At 38.1% G+C, this 18,910-nt stretch overlaps 1 protein-coding gene and 1 long non-coding RNA gene across 5 annotated transcripts in view; one reads left to right on the top strand and one right to left on the bottom strand.

Annotated features, from left to right (window-relative positions):
• LOC140741055 (kinesin-like protein KIF27) overlaps positions 1-10,765 on the top strand; it is a 59,492-nt gene extending 48,727 nt beyond the window's left edge. For all 3 annotated transcript variants that reach the window (XM_073070732.1, XM_073070749.1, XM_073070742.1), the window contains 6 exons: positions 417-593; positions 1,464-1,679; positions 2,764-2,970; positions 3,678-3,876; positions 5,835-5,996; positions 7,254-10,765. In XM_073070732.1, the coding sequence (XP_072926833.1) occupies positions 417-593; positions 1,464-1,679; positions 2,764-2,970; positions 3,678-3,876; positions 5,835-5,996; positions 7,254-7,693 (1,401 nt within the window). In that variant the 3' untranslated portion in view covers positions 7,694-10,765. The remainder of the gene's footprint in view (positions 1-416; positions 594-1,463; positions 1,680-2,763; positions 2,971-3,677; positions 3,877-5,834; positions 5,997-7,253) is intronic.
• Positions 7,228-18,764, bottom strand: LOC140741088 (uncharacterized). 2 transcript variants are annotated; one of them, XR_012102006.1, is made up of 5 exons: positions 18,610-18,764; positions 17,176-17,254; positions 16,318-16,488; positions 14,689-15,153; positions 7,228-12,677 (listed from the first exon to the last, which is right to left on the bottom strand). It is a non-coding gene; the product is annotated as an uncharacterized lncRNA (long non-coding RNA). The 2 variants fall into 2 exon arrangements; XR_012102005.1 differs by lacking the exon at positions 18,610-18,764 and having other exon boundaries at positions 17,176-17,621.
• Between the last annotated feature and the right edge of the window lie 146 nt (positions 18,765-18,910).

Raw genomic sequence — 18,910 nt, 5'->3', positions numbered from 1 at the left:
GATCCCTAAACATCGACCACATGTCCATAGTACATTTTCCTGCAAAAACATCATCCCAATTCACACCCACAAGTTCTAGCCTTATAGCCTCATAATTTGCCCTTCCCCAATTAAAAATGTTCCTGTCCTCTCTGATTCTATCCTTTCCCATGATAATGTTAAAGGCCAGGAAGCGGTGGTCATTGTCCCCCAGATGCTCACCCGCTGAGAGATCTGTGACCTGACCCAGTTCGTTACCTAATACTAGATCTAGTATGGCACATATAGTATGCATAGTACTATATATACATAGTACGCGCACATATATACACACAATGTACAAAGAAAATGCATTCTATAGTTTTTGTTATCACTAACATTTTCTTTTGCATGATTATTATTTTTATTACTTATATGTGTTTCTATTTTTTTTTAAGAGAATTGATGAGCAACGTAAATGGTTGGATGAAGAGGTGGAAAAGGTTCTGCACCAAAGACAAGCTCTAGCTGAGCTGGAAGAGGATTTGAAAAAAAGGGAAGTTATTGTTGAGAAAAAGGAGACACTATTGCAGGAGAAAAGCCAATTGGAAATCAAGAAGTTGCGTTCCAGCCAGGTAAGAATGTATGTTGCTTCATTTCGGATCTTACAAGATAAAATCTTGGTGAGAAATACATGCTAAATTTCTTGAGTAAATAATAAGACAATCTAGAGAAAATCTCACTTCCATCTCAGGCAATACAGTTCAGATTTATAGATACAGGTCCTCCCCTACTTGCAAACACCTGAAATATGCGTAGCGGTGTGCACAAATGAGCGTTTGGGAGACCTGTAGGATAGATTAGAAAGAGTTATCAGGAATGGAACCCTGTGGTAACCTGGGGAGGATCTGTACAGGTAGAAAGTGATAGAAGAGTGGTATAAAAACCTTATAGCTTTGATGTTCTTTCCCTGTGTTCTCACTGTTGAATACTGCAGCATTTTTTATCCAATATTGCAAGGACATCTATGTGGAGATTTGACTTGCGCTCTACTATTACCATGAGGTTCAAAGTAAATCTATTATCAAAGTACATATATGTCACCATACACCTAACCATGTTTGGTCTGAAATGCGCCTTCAGTCTATGATAGGTATCAGGAAACACCTTGTAATTCTTGGTATAGTAAAGTAAGATCTTTGAAATTTGGAGAAAGACATTATTTCAACAGATGATATTAGATAATATATCTCATAAAGCAAATGGGCCAAGAAAATTTAAACATTTGCTTTGAACAGTAGTTCAGGATTAATTTTGAAATCATTACTTTGAAAAACCATAGCTCTGAAATAAATACTAATCATTATTTTATATCAATACAGTGTATTGCATTTGATAAATTCTAAAGTAAGTTGCATAATATGAATCATTTGTTTGAGTGGTTAGAGGTTGAGTCTTGTACTTAAAACACTACAAGAAATTAATAATTGATCATTTCTTTTCAGGCTCTGAACAAAGATATTTTGAATTTATCCACTCGTTTAAAAACAATAGAAAAAGAATTATCAGACAAGAGCACTCAACTTCAAACTAGTACCTTGGAAGAAAGTAAAATAATCTCAGAAGAGATACAAGTACTTCAACAGGAACGAACTCAGCTTCTAAAAAGAAGGCAATGTTTGGATGAGAAGCTAGAGCTAGGAAATGTTCTGTCACCTGAGGTATAATTACTTATTTATTTTTTGACAATTTACAGTTATTGCTTAGATCTGAATTAATAGAAATTACTGTTAAAGCCAGTAACAGAATTGGAGATTCAATTGATGTAGCCATGTGCAATTCCTTAATATGCAAAGCATTTGAATTGTTTTCTTTTTATTTTTTATTAATTAATGTCCCAAGATTTTGCTTAAAGGGAGCCACAATCCATTGTAATTTTCAAGTAAAATGCAATTAAAGGCATATATTTTGATCAAAATATAAAAGCATTATTCAGTCTTCATTTTACCACCTTCTTTAATTTCTAAAACATCTTCATAAACTTCTGTGTGTGTTGCTCTGTGCTTTCATTTATAGTGAGAATTCCAAATGTAAACTTTTTACACCATAATTATCACTACCCACTCTATGTAGCATTGACATTTTTTTGTTATGATATGAACAAAGAAGTTGACCATTAAAAGTGACCAAATATTTAGAGATGATAGATTTTTAATCTGGATTTTAATACAAGATTAGCTAGCCATTTTTATATTATAAATCATGAACTTTCCAAACACAATATGAAATTACTATTATGAGAAAGGATGTCATTGCTTGTTCTCTTGTAATATAGAAAACAGTTATAAAAGACATCCTGTACTTGAGCACATATGAAGTTGTTCTGTTATTGTATTAGGTGCAAGAAATAGCTGTTGCCATAATTTAAGAATCCTAACATTACATTGGACTTAGTGCAAATAATCTTAAATAGTTCAAAGATTGTAGATGAAATTCAAACAAAATTGCATTTTAGTAATAGTCATTTATCGCAATAAATTGAAGATGAAGTCATAAAATGTAACAGTACTGATTCAGGTTTGTTGATTGTGCTGGCTCTGTAAATAAACTATCTAATTAATCCCACACCCCTAAGCTTCATATTACTGGATTTTTTTCACCCTTCCATCAATATATAATTTCCTTTGAAAGGTGCAATAAAAGGCTTCCATTTTATGCTCAGGTTTGGAGAGCAAGGTAATCCACCAGAAGTGAGGCCAGCATACTGTACATAAATGTGTTAATCACACCTATGTTGTTTCTCAGGAAGAGCGAATACTACTCCAATTAGAGGAAGGTATTGAAGCTCTGGATGCTGCTATAGAATACAAAAATGAAACAATTCACAGTCGCCAGCATTCATTGAAAACCTCGGACAGTAGCCTTGCCCAGAATGAGGAGACTGTGATGTTTAGATTGGGTGCTTTATCAGCTGCTGAGACAAGAGTTCTTCTCTGCAGATATTTTAATAAGGTAGAGTTCTTCTTTCTATAATACTTAGCCCTAAAATTTAGTTTGTATATAATGTGATTCACTCATCATGAACAAAATTTAATAAATCACTTTGTATCATGTGATGAAAATGTAGAATGTAAATAGGTCATGAAAAGTAGCACCAAGCAAACTCAGTGTAGCATACTTCTCCTAACTGATAAAAATATATAATTTAGCAATCTATATTTATCAGTGTAAAATTATGCTGATTTCTTAGCAGATTTTGAAACTAGAGGTGTTCATATCACTGGAATAGTTCATCCTCACGACATTGTAGTTATGGTTTTATTGTTGATACTAACTGCACTACTGGGGTTCAAAGGTGACTTTATAATGCAATATTGGTCAAATGTACATTGTCAAAAGAGGAACCTTGTAGATTGGCATGTTAAACTGAGATTTTATCTGCTATTTTCCCAGTTCAAGTGAATGCTCAAGATCATGAGCATATTAAGAAGATGAGTAGGAAGTTTTCCATGTGAACAATCAAAATTAATCTTGCCTAACAACAGCATAGAGAAAAATGGTCCTCCTTCCATTTGAGATTTCTTCTGAGCAAATTTGCTTCTGGACTTTCTCCCAGTGGTATCAATACCAAAATATGACACTCAATAATGTTGTCAGTATTTATTAAACTTTTAACATTGAAGCCTAGATAACATTTATTTATGTTTTAATTTTGTCAGGTGATTAGCCTGCGTGAAGTTGAACGCAACTTGCAGGTTCAATGTGCAGAAATGTCTGAGAAAGTAACTGAACATGAGAATATGGTACATGAATTAGAATCTGCACTGGAGCGTCTATCAATGGAGATAGACCGACGACTGACAATGCAACAGAAGGAGCATGAACAGAAAATGCAATTGTTGTTACAGTATTTTAAAGGTAATCAATTGTATGCTGTTCAAGTGTTGTCATTGTTATCCATCCGATCTGTGTGGATTTGTAAATAAGCTATGCACAATGGAACACGTACAACACGCTGGAGGAACTCAGCAGGTCGGGCAGCATCTGTGGAAATGAGCAGTCAATGTTTCGGGCAGAGACTCTTCATCAGGACTGAAGAGGGAGGGGGCAGGGGCCCTATAAAGAAGGTGGGAGGAGGGTAGGAAGGAGAAGGCTGGTGGGTGCCAGGTGAAAAACCAATCAGAGGAAAGATCAAGGGGTGAGGTAGGGGATAGGCAGGAAAGGTGAAGAAGGAATGTAAGGGGAAAGCACTATGTGTAGTAGAAGAAGGCAGAATCATGAGAGAGATGATAGGCAGCTGGAGGAGGAGGCAGAGTGAAAGTGGGATGGGGGAAGGGAGAGGGAGGAAATTACTGGAAGTTGGAGAATTCAATGTTCATGCCAAGGGGCTGGAGACTACCCAGATGGTATGTGAGGTGTTGCTCCTCCAACCTGAGTTTGGCCTCATCATGGCAGTAGAGGAGGCCATGTATGGACATATCCAAATGGGAATGTGAAGCAGAGTTGAAGTGGGTGTCAACCAGGAGATCCTGTCTGTTGTGGCGGACGGAGCGGAGGTGCTCGACGAAGCGGTCCCCCAATCTGCGTCAGATCTCACCGATGTAGAGGAGGCCGTGCCAGCAGCACCAGATGCAATAGATTACCCCAACAGACTCACAAGTGAAGTGTTGCCTTACCTGGAAGGACTGTTTGGGGCCCTGAATGGTGGTAAGAGAGAAGGTGTACGGACCTCATATTAGATGGCCCCAATCTCTAATCTGAAATGGTCCAAGGCCTTGCATCTCATACTGACTTGAAGCTTGTTTCACCACTCTTAATGGAACAAACAATGTGAATCTTCAGACCCTTAAGTAAACAAAACTTATACCTGCATTTTTGTGGTACTGTTGGCCCTCTAATTTCTGTTTTTATAATTCCTGATTTACTGGTTGAATATTCAATATTTTAGATGACATCATCCCAGCAATAGTATAGCTTTTACATTTTGATAGAAGATATGGTGTTCGCCTCCGCCGTCACACTAAAATTGCATTTTTCTTTAACTTTTCTCATACTTTCTTATCCCCTCTAAGCTTATTTTCTATAGAAGACCCATAACCTATTGGATGCTAGTTTTAGACACCAGAGGGGAATATTTTAACAAAAAGATTTTCAAGCATGATCTCTATAAACTAGCACCTGCTTTGAGATTTAACAAAGGAAACCTTACTCATTATTAAGAACTTCTGAATGAGCGACTAATGCTGTCTGTAGACTACCCATGTGCTTCTGAATGAGTGACTAATGCTGTCTGTAGACTACCCATGTGCTTCTGAATGAGCGACTAATGCTGTCTGTAGACTACCCATGTGCTTCTGAATGAGTGACTAATGCTGTCTGCAGACTACTCGTGCTTTTGCAGTTACCAGAGGTGGCATCCAAAGGTGCATCACGCATCGGAGGTCATTGTGTGCTTTTCCAGATATTATATCCAGGGAAGACCTGGAAGCAACTTCTGTGTTTTTTTTTTTAACACAGTTAATGTCTAATCACTTTCTGAATTGGTTTTCTGATAAAATTCTGTCTCACAGCATTTTTATATAACCTGTGGTCTTAAAATGAATATGCCAAATGTTAATTATCTCAGCATGAAGCTTTGAAATTATCTCCCTGTTTCTCTCTGCTTCCCCCACACTTCTTATTTAACACTTCGACCAATCTTTTGATAATTTGTTCTAAAACCTATTGTGACCCATTATTAAATTTGTTTGTGGTTCCTCTGGACTGCTTTGAGACATTTTGCATTAAAGGGGGAATATAAAGAGTTATTGTTGATGTCATGTATTCAAAAATTTTTGAAGGTGGTATCAAAATAATTAGGAATTTTTTTTTTCCAGAGAAAAGTGGTGAAGGCTTTGCAGATGGTATTAAAGGATATGAATCAAAGATCCAAGAGCTGGAGAAGGACCTGTACTTTTATAAAAAAACAAGCAGAGAACTGAAAAAGAAATTGCGTGAATTGGCTGAATCACAGAATCAGAAAGTGGCAGCATCACGAAGTAATTAACTGAAGTGCTTTCTATTAGTATTTAAATTGTTTCCTTATAAGTTCTTTACTTTTCTTATGTTCACCAAGATACCTTTCCTTCATGTATTTTCACCCATTTGAGTGAGTCACTGATTTATTGTCTTTCCCTTTGATTGCTGTGCTGGAGATGAGTAAAAATCTTCAGCGAATGCTTATCTCTCCAATTTTCACCACCTTATTGTGGTGTTTAGATTTTGCTTGGGGTGATTCTGCATGGTAACTTAGCACCAATCAGAGGTTTATGACCATTTTATATTTTCACAGTGCCATATTGAAGTTCTTATAGGGTGTGGATTTTAAAAGAAAATTAAGCATCAATTTTAAAATATTGACAATTATTTAAATTGGCCTAATTAGTCCACAAAGCGTTTATCCACTCTGTACCCTAATTCCAGTTAGATACCCAGCTCTCACATCACTTTAAAGTTCAAAGTGAATTTATTATCGAAGTACATATATGTACCATATACAATCCTGAGATTAATTTTCTTGTGGGCATATTCAAAAAATTCATAATAGAATAAAAACTTTATTCAACCCTCCACAATCTAGTTGACCAATCCTTAAATATTGGTATGGTTGGTGATAATTATTGGTGTATAATAGATTCTACTGTTTCATAGAATTCTATGTAGACTTTTTTAAACAAAAAATTTCCTGCTAGCTTTGAATTACTTACATTTGATCGTATATTTATGTCCTTTCATTATAAACCATTTATTTGCTAAATGCAATCTTCTTCTACCTGCTATCCAATCTTATAATTTTAAACCATTCATTCAAATTAGATTTTCTCTGCTATATTCTAATCATGTTAGCATCACTTTTGTCTTGTTTGAAATAATGTTACCAATAAGGAAACACCTCATTTGATTGAATTTCAGTCAAGATAAAGAGGGAAAAATTGTGCTAAAACTCATAGGTGTGATGGTTTTTAAAAGATAGCTAGATTTCCTAATTTTAATATTTCTCAATAGCTTTTATATTCATATTATTGAGAAACAAGATCCATAGTGCAGGACATTATCAAAATGAAAGAAAGGAGAGAAGACAGAAAAGGAATAATAAACAAAACATGCTATGAGTAGCTAGAACTTTATGGCCTTTTTAAATATCTTTCTTTGACATGGTTTATATAAGAAGCAGAAAACCATCATCATTATTCTTTTGATTGATTATGGATAAAAATGTTACAAGACAAGTAATATATAAAATATTTTAATTGCAGGCAATGGTACTGGTGATGCTACATTAAATCCAATAGGTGATATTTGCACAAAGGATCAAAAGTGGGCCTTGAGACCATCTAAAAGTATTGATGAATATAATAGTACTCTTGCAATATCTGGAGCAAACAGAAACCAAAACTTGTGGGAAGAAATTTCAGAAACCATTCAAGGCTCTACAAGAAAGACTTCTGAAGAAGAAGATTCCCTTGGTTTAGAAGTAATAGATGATGCTCAACAATCAAAATGCTCATCCAAATCTACTCAAATTGTTGAAAAACCTTCACATATTATTACTCCTGTCAGATTATCTCGCAAGGAATTGAGGCAGATTACTACAACACAAGTGTCCATGAGGCGTTCAAGTTTCAGTAGCAGTGTAAACTCTGTCCCAATAGACTCTATTGAGATAACCAGAAAATCCCTGGACTTAAATACATAGCAAAGTATTTTCTAATTATATACCTTGCACTGTTTTTGTTTTGGTATGGCTCAAACTAATAATTTGGTGAGCAACATATATCATTCCAATTTTCATATGATAGGAGTCAGAACTGAAATAGGATAACTAGCACAGTCAAAAATACTTTATGCAGTAATAACCTCTCAAGGTTTCTGTGTTTTCAGCAAATAGCAGCTGAAGATTACTGTACGATAGTTATCTGCACATTCAACAAAGAGTGTACTGACAGAAGACTAATTGATGTTATGTGGAGCAAGACCACATGGTGGGAATAAAAGAATGACAATGCACTATTTAAAGGGCTAACTGAAAAATCCTATTCTGAAAAACTGAAACAAACTTAATAAATAACTCTTAAAATCCAACTTTTCACCATTGTTGGAAAATAGAATCTGAACTTACTTGGGTTAAATTTAATCAGCTGTTCACAACCGGTAGCTGAATTAATGCACTTATTTGGATAGTGAACATCACTTTTCAATCGGTTTCTTCTTTCAAGATGAGTTTTGAAATTAATACCACAGGCAACAAAATGACTTTTAATATCATTTTCAACAAAATTGATGTAAGAATTAGGAAGTTTTATACTTAGTAATTGTATTATCCTGACTCAATTTGTAGTATGCTTCCAGGTGATAAAATAATGTTCAGCTGCTGTGCTTGTGATTCAAGCCTCATTCCAGCAGTCCCCTCTATAAAGCAGCCACTAATGCTGTACTGCTTATTGTTGATCTAATAAGGCGTTAAAATAAAGACTCATCTGTTTGTTCAGGTGGAGATAAAAGATCCCATGCCACTATTTATTGAAGGTTAGCAGTATTCTCCTGTTATGTTGGCCATTTTCCTTCTCTTCTTCTATAAACAGCACCAAAAATTATTTGACAGGCCATATATCTTGTTCTGGTGTAAATTGCTTTTGTATTTGCTTGCTTGACTGATTACATTTCAAAATGAATTCATTGACTGTGAAGGCTTTAAATAATGTTAGCTGAAAGAGATCATATAACTGAATTTTCTTTTATTTGGTTCTCTCTCCATTTCTGGTGTAGCCAAAATAAAGTGAAAGGAACAATATGTTGGGATTAGTAAATATTTTCATGTATGTATGAATTCACCCCAAACAAGTGAAATTATATTATGCTCTCTACTAGTGTGTTAGGGACCTTCATGGAATATGCTTTGGTAAATAATTTCAGCTTCACTTAGCCAAAATCTCCAGCATTTTGGTCTTAAATTGCTGTATACTTAGAAAACCTGTAGCAGCAGAAAATGTTGTTATGAGTTTAGGACTGAAGCAGATTGTTGAAGCAACCTGCATTTGTGGTACAGTACCATATCTGACCCTGGGAATGCTTGAAAGTGTCATTGGAAAACATTCTATTTAATGCTAATTTTTTTTGTAAATTGTGGAACATTCATTTTGCTAACAATATGAAATTTCTCATACAGCTAAAGCAACAAATGCAACACCAGAAAATATAATCATGCTTGTAGGAATAAAGTTTCTTAGGTCAGCAAGCGTCCAAAACCAATTAGGAGTGGTGTTATTTCCCAGGTGTACAGTGAATATAATATTCATTATGTTTCAAATGGAGCACACATTTAGACTTTATTGTGTCACAGTCAGTTATTCAGTATTCTGAATATTTTGTTCACTTTTGTATTTTAACAAGTGTCTTAGTATATCATTTTAATAGTTGGTTAAATATTTTTGATTGCACTTGTTAATTTTATTTTAATAAAGCTTTTTGTATTTCTATAGAAATAATTGTAATGCAGGACTTTTTTTCTGAATTGACTCAAAATTTTAAGGAAATATAGTGCCAGGAACCTTAAAATATTAATAATTATTTATGGCTAGATGTAACATCTGACTTTTTTATTTTGTCTGACTATGACAATTTAGAAATGAAAAGGTAGTTCTTCATAAAAAATTATTATGTAAGAGTACTCATAATGCAATTGTGCCAAACTAACTTTATTGCAAAATTTTTCTCTTTACCTCCTTAGGTATGTTGGTTGTTAATAATTCCAGTAAACTAAGATGAATCTGCTATTTTTATTCCCTTCATTTTACACTAAATGCTGAGTAATTTTAGGACTGCTGAAAATCTAGCTCTCTGTCTAAAAGAAATTGTACTATAATTATATGAAGGTAAACAGAATATAAAGTTTATCTTAACATTGCAAGCAGAAGGCGTGGGTTTCCTCAGGTGATGCAATTCACTCCCACATTCCAAAGATGTACGGGTTTACACGTTAATTGGTCACATGGGTGGCGCAGGCTCGTTGGGCCAAATGGCCTGTTACCATGCTGTAACTAAGAAAACATAAACTTTACCAGCCCCATTTTCTCCAATTTCATTGTTGATAATCCCCCAGCAATCTTTCTTTTCATCATCAAATTCTAAAATCAACTTAATCATAGCATCTACCACAAATATTCTTTCATTTACAAGGTCTCATGTTACAATCTCATTTTTTTGCAATCCCATCATATTTCCTACTTTATTTTAGCCACAAAACACACCTCTTCCTTTCATTATCTCCTCTGCTCAATTTCCCTTTCTGGTTTGACCCCAGCCATTAATATCAACAATTTATTCCCCAGGCACAGTCCTTTCGCCATTTCCAACTTTGAGGAAACCTACCCCGAATCCGTCCATCTTCTCCAGTTTCCCTTTTTTGTCTGAAGTCCCAATACTTACATATTCTGTTTTAAACCCTCTTCAATTTGTCTTCTATTTAATCACAAGATTAAAACAGCCATATCCAAAGTAACAAATTATATCCTTGGGTGAATTATCCCTTTCTTGTTAGTTTAACAATGTCTTCCATGTGTCCAATTTCATTTGTAACACCATCCTTATTCAACATTAAAGGAGGTTGTATCTCTTTCTCATCTAAGGCAATTCATTGTCTTATTGGGGGCTAATAAAATGTATTAATATTGAGCAATATTGTATGTTTTGCCTCTGCACTGTGGCTGACCTTATATTGTAAAAGAAGTTAATCTGTCACAGCTTTGTTTATAAATAACCATGGAAATTATTTGCTTGGGACTTCCCGAGTAGTTAATCAACTTGGGTTTTATAACTGACTTTGCAAGGCCTGCCTGCAGCCCTGATACAAACACAATCCTGTTAGGACCCTGAACAAGAAACAGGCAGAAATACAGCCAAGATTGCGAGCCTGTAAAGAGAAGAGCAGCCAGAGTTATTCTGAATCCAAATAGAAACCACAACTTTCAGTGTCATTAATTGAACAATATGCTTCATGGGAGCATTTAAAAGAAAACAAAATAACCCACATAAGGAGATACTTGAGCATATGGTGGATAAACTTGGGCAAATATATATGTCTTAAAATTATCAAAAAGAATAGAGAGGGAGAAAGCTTTATGGGGAGAATCATACAGATTTGGCAGTTGAAGATTCTGTATTGTTTGAGTGGGTAAAGTTTCTAGATACTCAAGTCCAATTTTAGAGGTTGGACACGTGCAATTATTTTGGTTGTAGTTGTGAGAGTGATTACAGAAATAGGAAGGGAGATCAGGGAGTGATTGGAAGATTGTGAATTTCAAAATAGTGATGCTGCTCAATGTGGAATCAATGCATGTCAGCAAACAGAGATATGACTTGGTTATTGAGGATTTGTTTGAGTTAGAACACAGGTAAAGTTTGAATACCCTCAAATTTATATTGACTGAAATGCTAGAGACAAGCTACGAGTTCAATGTAGAGGTAAATAACATACAAGTGAGGGTTTCAGCAGTCAATGAACTGAACAGCAATGGTGTTAGTGTGGTTGAAATAGGTCATCTTCATGATGGCACAAATATGAGATCTGAAATAATTCACATTTACATACTGTGTGGATAGTTTGGAATTCAATGCTAGGTAACAGAGTTAGTAATGGATCTCCACCCTATAGATTAGGACTTTCCAATATTTAGTTGAATGAAATTTCTGTTCATTGTCTTTTGTAAATCAAAAATCTAAAAGTTTAAAACAATGAAATCGAGAAATTAGGCAAAACTGATGTACATGTGGAATCTGATTCCTGCTTCATGGGTAATGTTGGCTCAGACCGAAGACATCTCTGGGGTCATCAAAAGCAGCAAGATAAACTGTTGATAATGATTCTCTTGCTTTAATTAAATAGGTGAAAACTAAATGAGATTTGTGCTGTCCTAACCAGCTGGATGGTAATCACAAATAATCTCCAAGACTATGACATCTAACAAATAGGAGGGATGACTCCCCTTTTTATAAATTATGGTGTTGATGTTTTCTATCAGATATGTTTCAGTTTGGCAGTAGTCAAAACCTGATGTGATGGGTTTTGATAAGAAATTTGGGAAGATAAGAATTGAGGGAGATAAACACCCAAAGTGAATTGGCAGACAATGATGGGTGAAAAATATGATAGTAATTTGCAGGGATGAAAGGATCTGTATTTTTGTGAAGGTTGTTGAAAATACGAACAGGAGTCATTACCCAAGGAGAATCAAATCAAATCAGGAAACAAATTACAAAATACAGGTCATTAGGAAGATGTCTTTGTCTTCCTTCTTTGTTTCCAGAGCATCATCCATCAGGCACTATTGTTAATTGTTCTTCAGTGAGTGAAGAGTCAAATTCCAATGCAGTAACTAAGAGGAATCTCCTTGCTGTCTGCCATAAAGATCCTTCCCAATCATAGCCTCTCAAATACCATAGGATTGTCCCGAGTCACTGTGGATATTCCATCCATTACACGTTACAGTAGATGTGATGTTCACCATGTAGCCAAGAAGGATGTGTTGATTTGAGGAAGAAGAGTCCAACATGTTTTTCATCATAAACACTCACAAGGGCTTTATCACTTTAATAGGCTTATTTTTGGAGTAGCATCTGCACCTGCACTCAGGCAGAAAGCTATGGATCAGGTGCTGTAAGGCTGCCCAGGAACTCAGTGTTACCTGGAAGACATAATTGTTACTGGTGAGGATGATGAGGAACATCTCCAAAATCTCACAACAGTGTTAAACAGATTAAAAGATTACGGGCTTAGAGCACAACACAACAAGTTTGATTTCTTTAAGCATCACTTGCTGTAGGAGCTACTTGGTTAAAACTAATGTCTGATGGGATACTTGACCGTTCTAGAACAGCTGGGCTTAAGACTGCTGATGCGAGTCAAGAATAACCTCGGATGATAAACACAGTACCAGGAACATCAATAATTAAGATATTAAGATATTAGGCCCCTGGAACCAGGAGAGAGGATATGTCTAGGGATAAATTATGAGCCCTGATAACAGGGAACAAAGAGAACTCGCACTGAGAGAATAATTGACATGTCTTTTAAGCAATTGATATTGTACTGACTGTGGGATGCCAAACAAAGTTATGTGAAGTTGTTTGTTTTGCTGCATAAATATGAACTCTGTATAACCTAGAATTCAGAGTTCTGGTGGCAGTGGAGACTGCTGAAGACTCTGCACTCCATGATACCATGTTAATAAACTCTTAAAACAAAACTCGAAGTCGCTCTGGTGTTCTTAGTTAGTTTTTCCATAACAAAAGCAGACCAAAACCACCGAGAGACTAAACCAAGGTAATCGATACTGTATGATATGCTTCCAAATTGCCAAAGCTATGTTAGATCCTTTTTTACAAAACCAGCAAAGATGAACAATCTTGTATCAATAAAAAAATGAATGAAACTAAATTAGTGATATAGCAATCTTAGCATTCAAATCAATGTATTTAAGCATTCTAATTAGTGTTATAAGTAAGTGATTCTAAACGTAATTAGCAGTCGAACTAAATTAGCATTCCAATAAGTGAAGTTAGCATATTTAAGCAATATCAGAATTTGTGTTCTATACCTACTTAAGCACTCTAATAATGTTCCAATTAACTGTCAACAAAAAATCATTCCGTCTCACTCCCCCTCAACTAGACTAACTAAACAACTAACGGTGAATATGTAACTATACTAATTAGCTTCCATCTCGCCCCAACCCATATGACAGATGACGATAATATACAAGCCACAAAGTATAATACAGACAGAAAATGGATACATGGTTACCATGGACAGAAATAGATACATAACTTCTGCACTTACTGTGGTCACACCATTAATGCACAAGGATTACAGAAGTGTGCTGAGAGAATTCAAACAATGGTGGATGCCACAAGGCCAAAGAATGTGTTACAATTGTGGTTCTTTTTAGGATTTGTCAATTACTATAACAAGTTCCTGCCAAATCTGACTACTGTGCTCTACCCTTGGAACTCATTGCTGCAGATCGGGAAGAAATAGCAATGGACAAAGCAGTGTGAGGTGGCTTTCCAAAGGAAATGGTGATGTTAGATGATCCACATGGTCCAGAGAAGCTTGCTTGTGTTGCCTAGCCTTGTGGTACAGGTGCAGACAAGTCATGTTATGAGTGATGCAAGTGAACACCCCATAGACTTTGCATCATATTCGTTGAGCACTGCAGAGAAAAATAATGCACAGATTGACAGAGAGGCCTTGAGTCTGGTTTGGAGTGTAAAACGTTTCAACCAGTACTTGTATGGGAGAGAGTTTAACCTCGTTATAGATCATCAACTACTAGAGTCCATTTTCAATCATCAGAAGGGTGTTCCACTAACAGCAGCATCACCAACATAGAGATGGGCTCTGTGTCTTGGAGAACACAATTACAAGATCGAATTCAAGAGGAGAACTTATCATGGAAATGTTGATAAATTGACTCATTTACCCTTGGAAAAGGAAATACCTGAAAAATTTACAGAAGCGGACACTCCTCCTGACGTATTTTCCATAATGCAAATCCCTATTACAGTGGAGATGATTGAAAGAAAAATAAGAAAAGACCCCAAACTGTCCAAAATCAACGTGGCAACCCAACATTGCTGGAATGTGCAACAGAAGTTCCAATTCCTTCATTTTTACCAGCGCCAGGATGAACTTACCCTTGACAGAGTTCCCTTATTTTGGGATTGAGTTGTTATACCATCAAGATGATAGCCTAAGTGTTGGAGGAGCTACATGCCAGTCATATAGGCATGGTCAAAATGAAAGCATTGGCTCAAAGCTTTGTCTGGTGGCCTGGGATAGATCAGTAGATCGAGAAGTTTGCCACTGTTTGGGATGCCAACATGTCCAGATGACAAGAGCAGCACCTCTCCACCCTTGGGAATTGCCTGCATTGCCCTCAGGTGAGGATTCATGTGGATTTTGCCAGACCATTCAGGGGCACAAGTTTCTTGGTAGTTGCCGATGCAGCTGCAAAGTGGTCAGAAGTCTTCCCAACAGCCTCCACTACAGCCTCGCACACTGTTGACGTGTTGAGAAGCCTCTTCTCAAGGACTGGTGTTCCAGAACACTTAGGCAGTGACAATGGACCACAGTTTGTTGTGGAGCAGCTTCAGTCATTCCTGAAAATGAAAGGAATAAGACATATTACACTTGAACCATATCAAATGTACCATATAGGTAGCTTGGTGGAAAGATTTGTCCAGAGTCTCTTTAGACTCTACGAGCAATGTCAACGGAACATACTACACTAAAACTGAACCCAAAGCCCATCTATTTCTTCCTTGCATATCATAATGCAGCACATTCCACAAACAACAACTCACCAGCTGTGTGGTTCAAGGGTCATCCCTTGCACTCAAGCTCAGATGTCCTCAAACCCGAGCTCAGAAGGAGTATATAGGACAAACAGCTGAGACAAATTGAGGGCACCTCAAACAAGGAGGCTGATCTTTCACTCCTAGACAAGCGTTTCTGTAGAAGGACTACAGAGATTATCAAAATTGGGAGGTTGAGGACAGAACTGGACCAATCTCCTACACAGTGGAGATTGCATCTGATGTCATCTGGAGATAACACATAGATCTTTTGAGGAGAACAGAGTCAGTTGTTAGAGAAGGTGTCCAGAGCTGTCAGAACCACTTCCTGCAGTCCCAGAGTCAACTCCTACAACCATCATGGAGGAGGCCCCAGAACCTGAGGTTGTTTCGCAGCCTGAAGTCTCATCTGCCAAGCAGAGTGACCCCCCCCCCCAACCCCTTGTCAGTAACGACTTTATCCCACAAGAGTAAGAAGTCCTCCACAGTGATCAAAAAAAAGGAAAAGAGAAACTAAGTAGACAGTTATCCTGACTCCTGATTTTTCTTTCAATTAGCTTCTGGAGTTACAAAACACAAGAATGGGTGGAACCAGGTGAGGGGGAGGGTAGATGTGATAGGCTTGTGGATCTAGGAGGGGGAGGGACAGAGACAGAGGTAGAATCACTTACAGGGAGGAAGCAGAAGCACGTGAGGGAATAGAGGCAGAGGCCGGTAAGCAGATAAGGGAAGGATGACGGGCAGATGGAATTGGAAGGGGGAGGAGATGGGATAGCAGGGGTGAACCAAAGGAGAAAAAAGCAGGTGGGTAATAGGCAGATGGGAAGGATAATGAGTCTAGATGATGGTGGGAGGGGGAATGTGATGAGAAAGGTGAATAAAGGGAGAGAGAGCATTGTTGGACTCGATATGGGAAAGTAACACAAGGGGCACAGGTTAACCAAAACTGGAAACTGCTGTCTTCATTACCTGAGGTTTAGGTTGAGGGATTGTCTCCATGAATTTGCAAATTCTCTTGTGATCATGTAGTTTTCCTCTGGATGCTCCTGATTCCTCCACTTCCCAAACCATGAAAGATGGTTAACTAGGCACTGCAAAGTTTCCCTAGTGTATAGGCGGGTGACAGAACCTGCAGGGGTACTTAGTTGTGGATTTGGAGAGAATGAAATAAGTTAGGGTCAGATACCTGTGAAAGGAAAGATGTTATTAATGTGGAAAGAGTGCAGAAAAGATTTGAAACGATGTTGCCAGGACTTGAGGGAAGGAGTCATGGAGAGATTGTACAGGCTGGGACTTTACTCCTTAGAGCACAGGAGACTCAGAGGTAATTCTATAGAACTGTATAAGATCAAGAGGGACACAGATAGTGTGAATGCACTCAAGTCTTTTTTTCCCCAAAGTGGGGAATCAGGAACCAGAGGACACAGGGAGGAAACTTATTTTACACAAAGGGTGGTACGTACGTGAAATGAGCTGCCAGAGGAAATGGTTGAGCTAGGAACAAGAACAACTTTTAAAAGATAAGTGCATGGATCAGAAAGGTTTATACGGTTATGGGACAAATGCTGGCAGATAGGACTAGCTGGGATGGACACCATAGTCAACTGACTATTTGGGCTGGGGGGTCTACTTTGTACTGTATGACTCTGTTAGTATAAAAGTACCGTACATGCATGATAGCATGGACTCAGTGGGCTGAAGGGTCTGTTCCCATGTTGCATCGCTCTCTGACTTAATTAAGAAGAATATGCATTGCTGTATGATGTGAGACATTTCACAGTGGCAGTGTAGGAGGCTGTATGATTATAAAAGTTTTTCTTAACTTACCTGTCACAAGCAATACAGCTTTAGCTTTGCCCCAAGATTCATTTCTTCCTTCCAGAAGCCCTCAATTCTCTGCAACAACCTGTTTGGTACAGTGCAATTTTCTCAAGCACCGTCCATGGATAATGTGAATATTGCAGTATCTGAAGTCCCCAGGTGGGGAGGTCCACCACTCTTCTGCGATTCCAATACCTCATTGCCTCCAACCACAAAGCAAGGTTCCAGTAACCAGAGGCAACACGAGTGAATCTGCAGATGCTGGAAATAAACAAAACACAAAATGCTGGCAGAACTCAGCAGGCCAGACAGCATCTATGGGAGGAGGTAGTGACGACGTTTCGGACCGAAACCCTTCATCAGGAGTGAAGTAACATGGGATGGTCGAGGGGGGATAAGAAGTGGGGGGAGGGACAAAGTAGAGAGCTAGGAAGTGATAGGGTAGAGGGAAATGGGCTAGGGGGAAGGTGGAGAATTATGGGAAATAAAAGAGAAAGAAAGTTAGAGCTGGGGGGAGATTATAGTGAGGGGGGAAAAAGAGAGAGAAAGAGAACCAGACTAAAATAATAGATAGTGAGGGGGGGGGGGCAGGGTTATCAACGGAGGTCAGTGAGTTGAATGTTCATGCCAGCAGGTAGGAGGCTACCTAGGCGGGAGATAAGGTATTGCTCCATTGACCTGCGTGTGGCCTCATCTTGACGGTAGAGGAGGCCACAGACAGACATGTCAGAGTGGGAATGGTCTGTGGAATTGATGTGTGTGGCCACCTATCTATTATTTTAGTCTGGTTCTCTTTCTCTCTCTTTTTTCTCCCCCCAGCCCTACCTTTCGTTCTCTTTTATTTCCCATAATTCTCCACCTTCCCCCTAGCCCATTTCCCTCCAGCCTGTCACTTCCTAGCTCTTACTTTGTCCCTCCCCCCGACCATCCCAAGTTACTTCACTCCTGATGAAGGGTTTCGGCCCGAAGCGTCGTCACTACCTCCTGCCATAGATGCTGAGTTCTGCCAGCATTTTGTGTTTTTTTTAATTTCCAGTAACCAGACACCATTTATACTGGTGAGCCCGAGATAGTCTCTAATAAAGTACAGGGACATGATTGGACTATATATTTCCAAGTTTATTTTAGGTGAAACCTTCTGCTTCCAAACAAAAGTTGTTGATGGACCTTTAAAGTCTCGATAAAATATTGCGGAGAGTCTCATGACGGAAATTAAAAGTCCTCCTTAAGCAGAGAATAGTCTAGATTTCAATCAGCACATGAATAGAGGGGGGGGGAAAGCTTTAAATCGACGCACAATTCTTGCCACTGACTTATTTATTTCCCCGTCTGCCACAAAGTGAACAGATTATTAATTTTAATGACATCGGTCCCCGTTAAGGAGCGACTGGCCAAGTGATCAGAGATAACCCAACCTGGCATGTCCTTCAAATCGCTTACCAAGATGGTATTTTGCATCGAAGGTGGGCTATCCTGGGGCTTCAGCTTTGCCACACTACACGTTATTAGCCCCGAGACACGCGAGAGCACTGCGGTGAAGTTAAGTTGCGGGGCAGTCTCCGCGCGGTGCGCGCTCTCGCTCGGGAGCACGGCTGGTGCGCGTACACGAGCGTCCCGTGTCCGTTCCATTAGGACTCGATTGGTGGCGCTTCGCGTTTCGGTCGCGGACCAGTTCTGCAGCAGCTTGCAAATTTCGCCCCGGCTGCCGGCCGGTCGCTTGTAGCATTTCTTACTCCCAACA

This window comes from Hemitrygon akajei, chromosome 2 (genome assembly GCF_048418815.1).
Source record: "Hemitrygon akajei chromosome 2, sHemAka1.3, whole genome shotgun sequence".
NCBI lineage: Eukaryota > Metazoa > Chordata > Chondrichthyes > Myliobatiformes > Dasyatidae > Hemitrygon > Hemitrygon akajei.
This window is presented reverse-complemented; position numbering and strand designations above follow the sequence as displayed.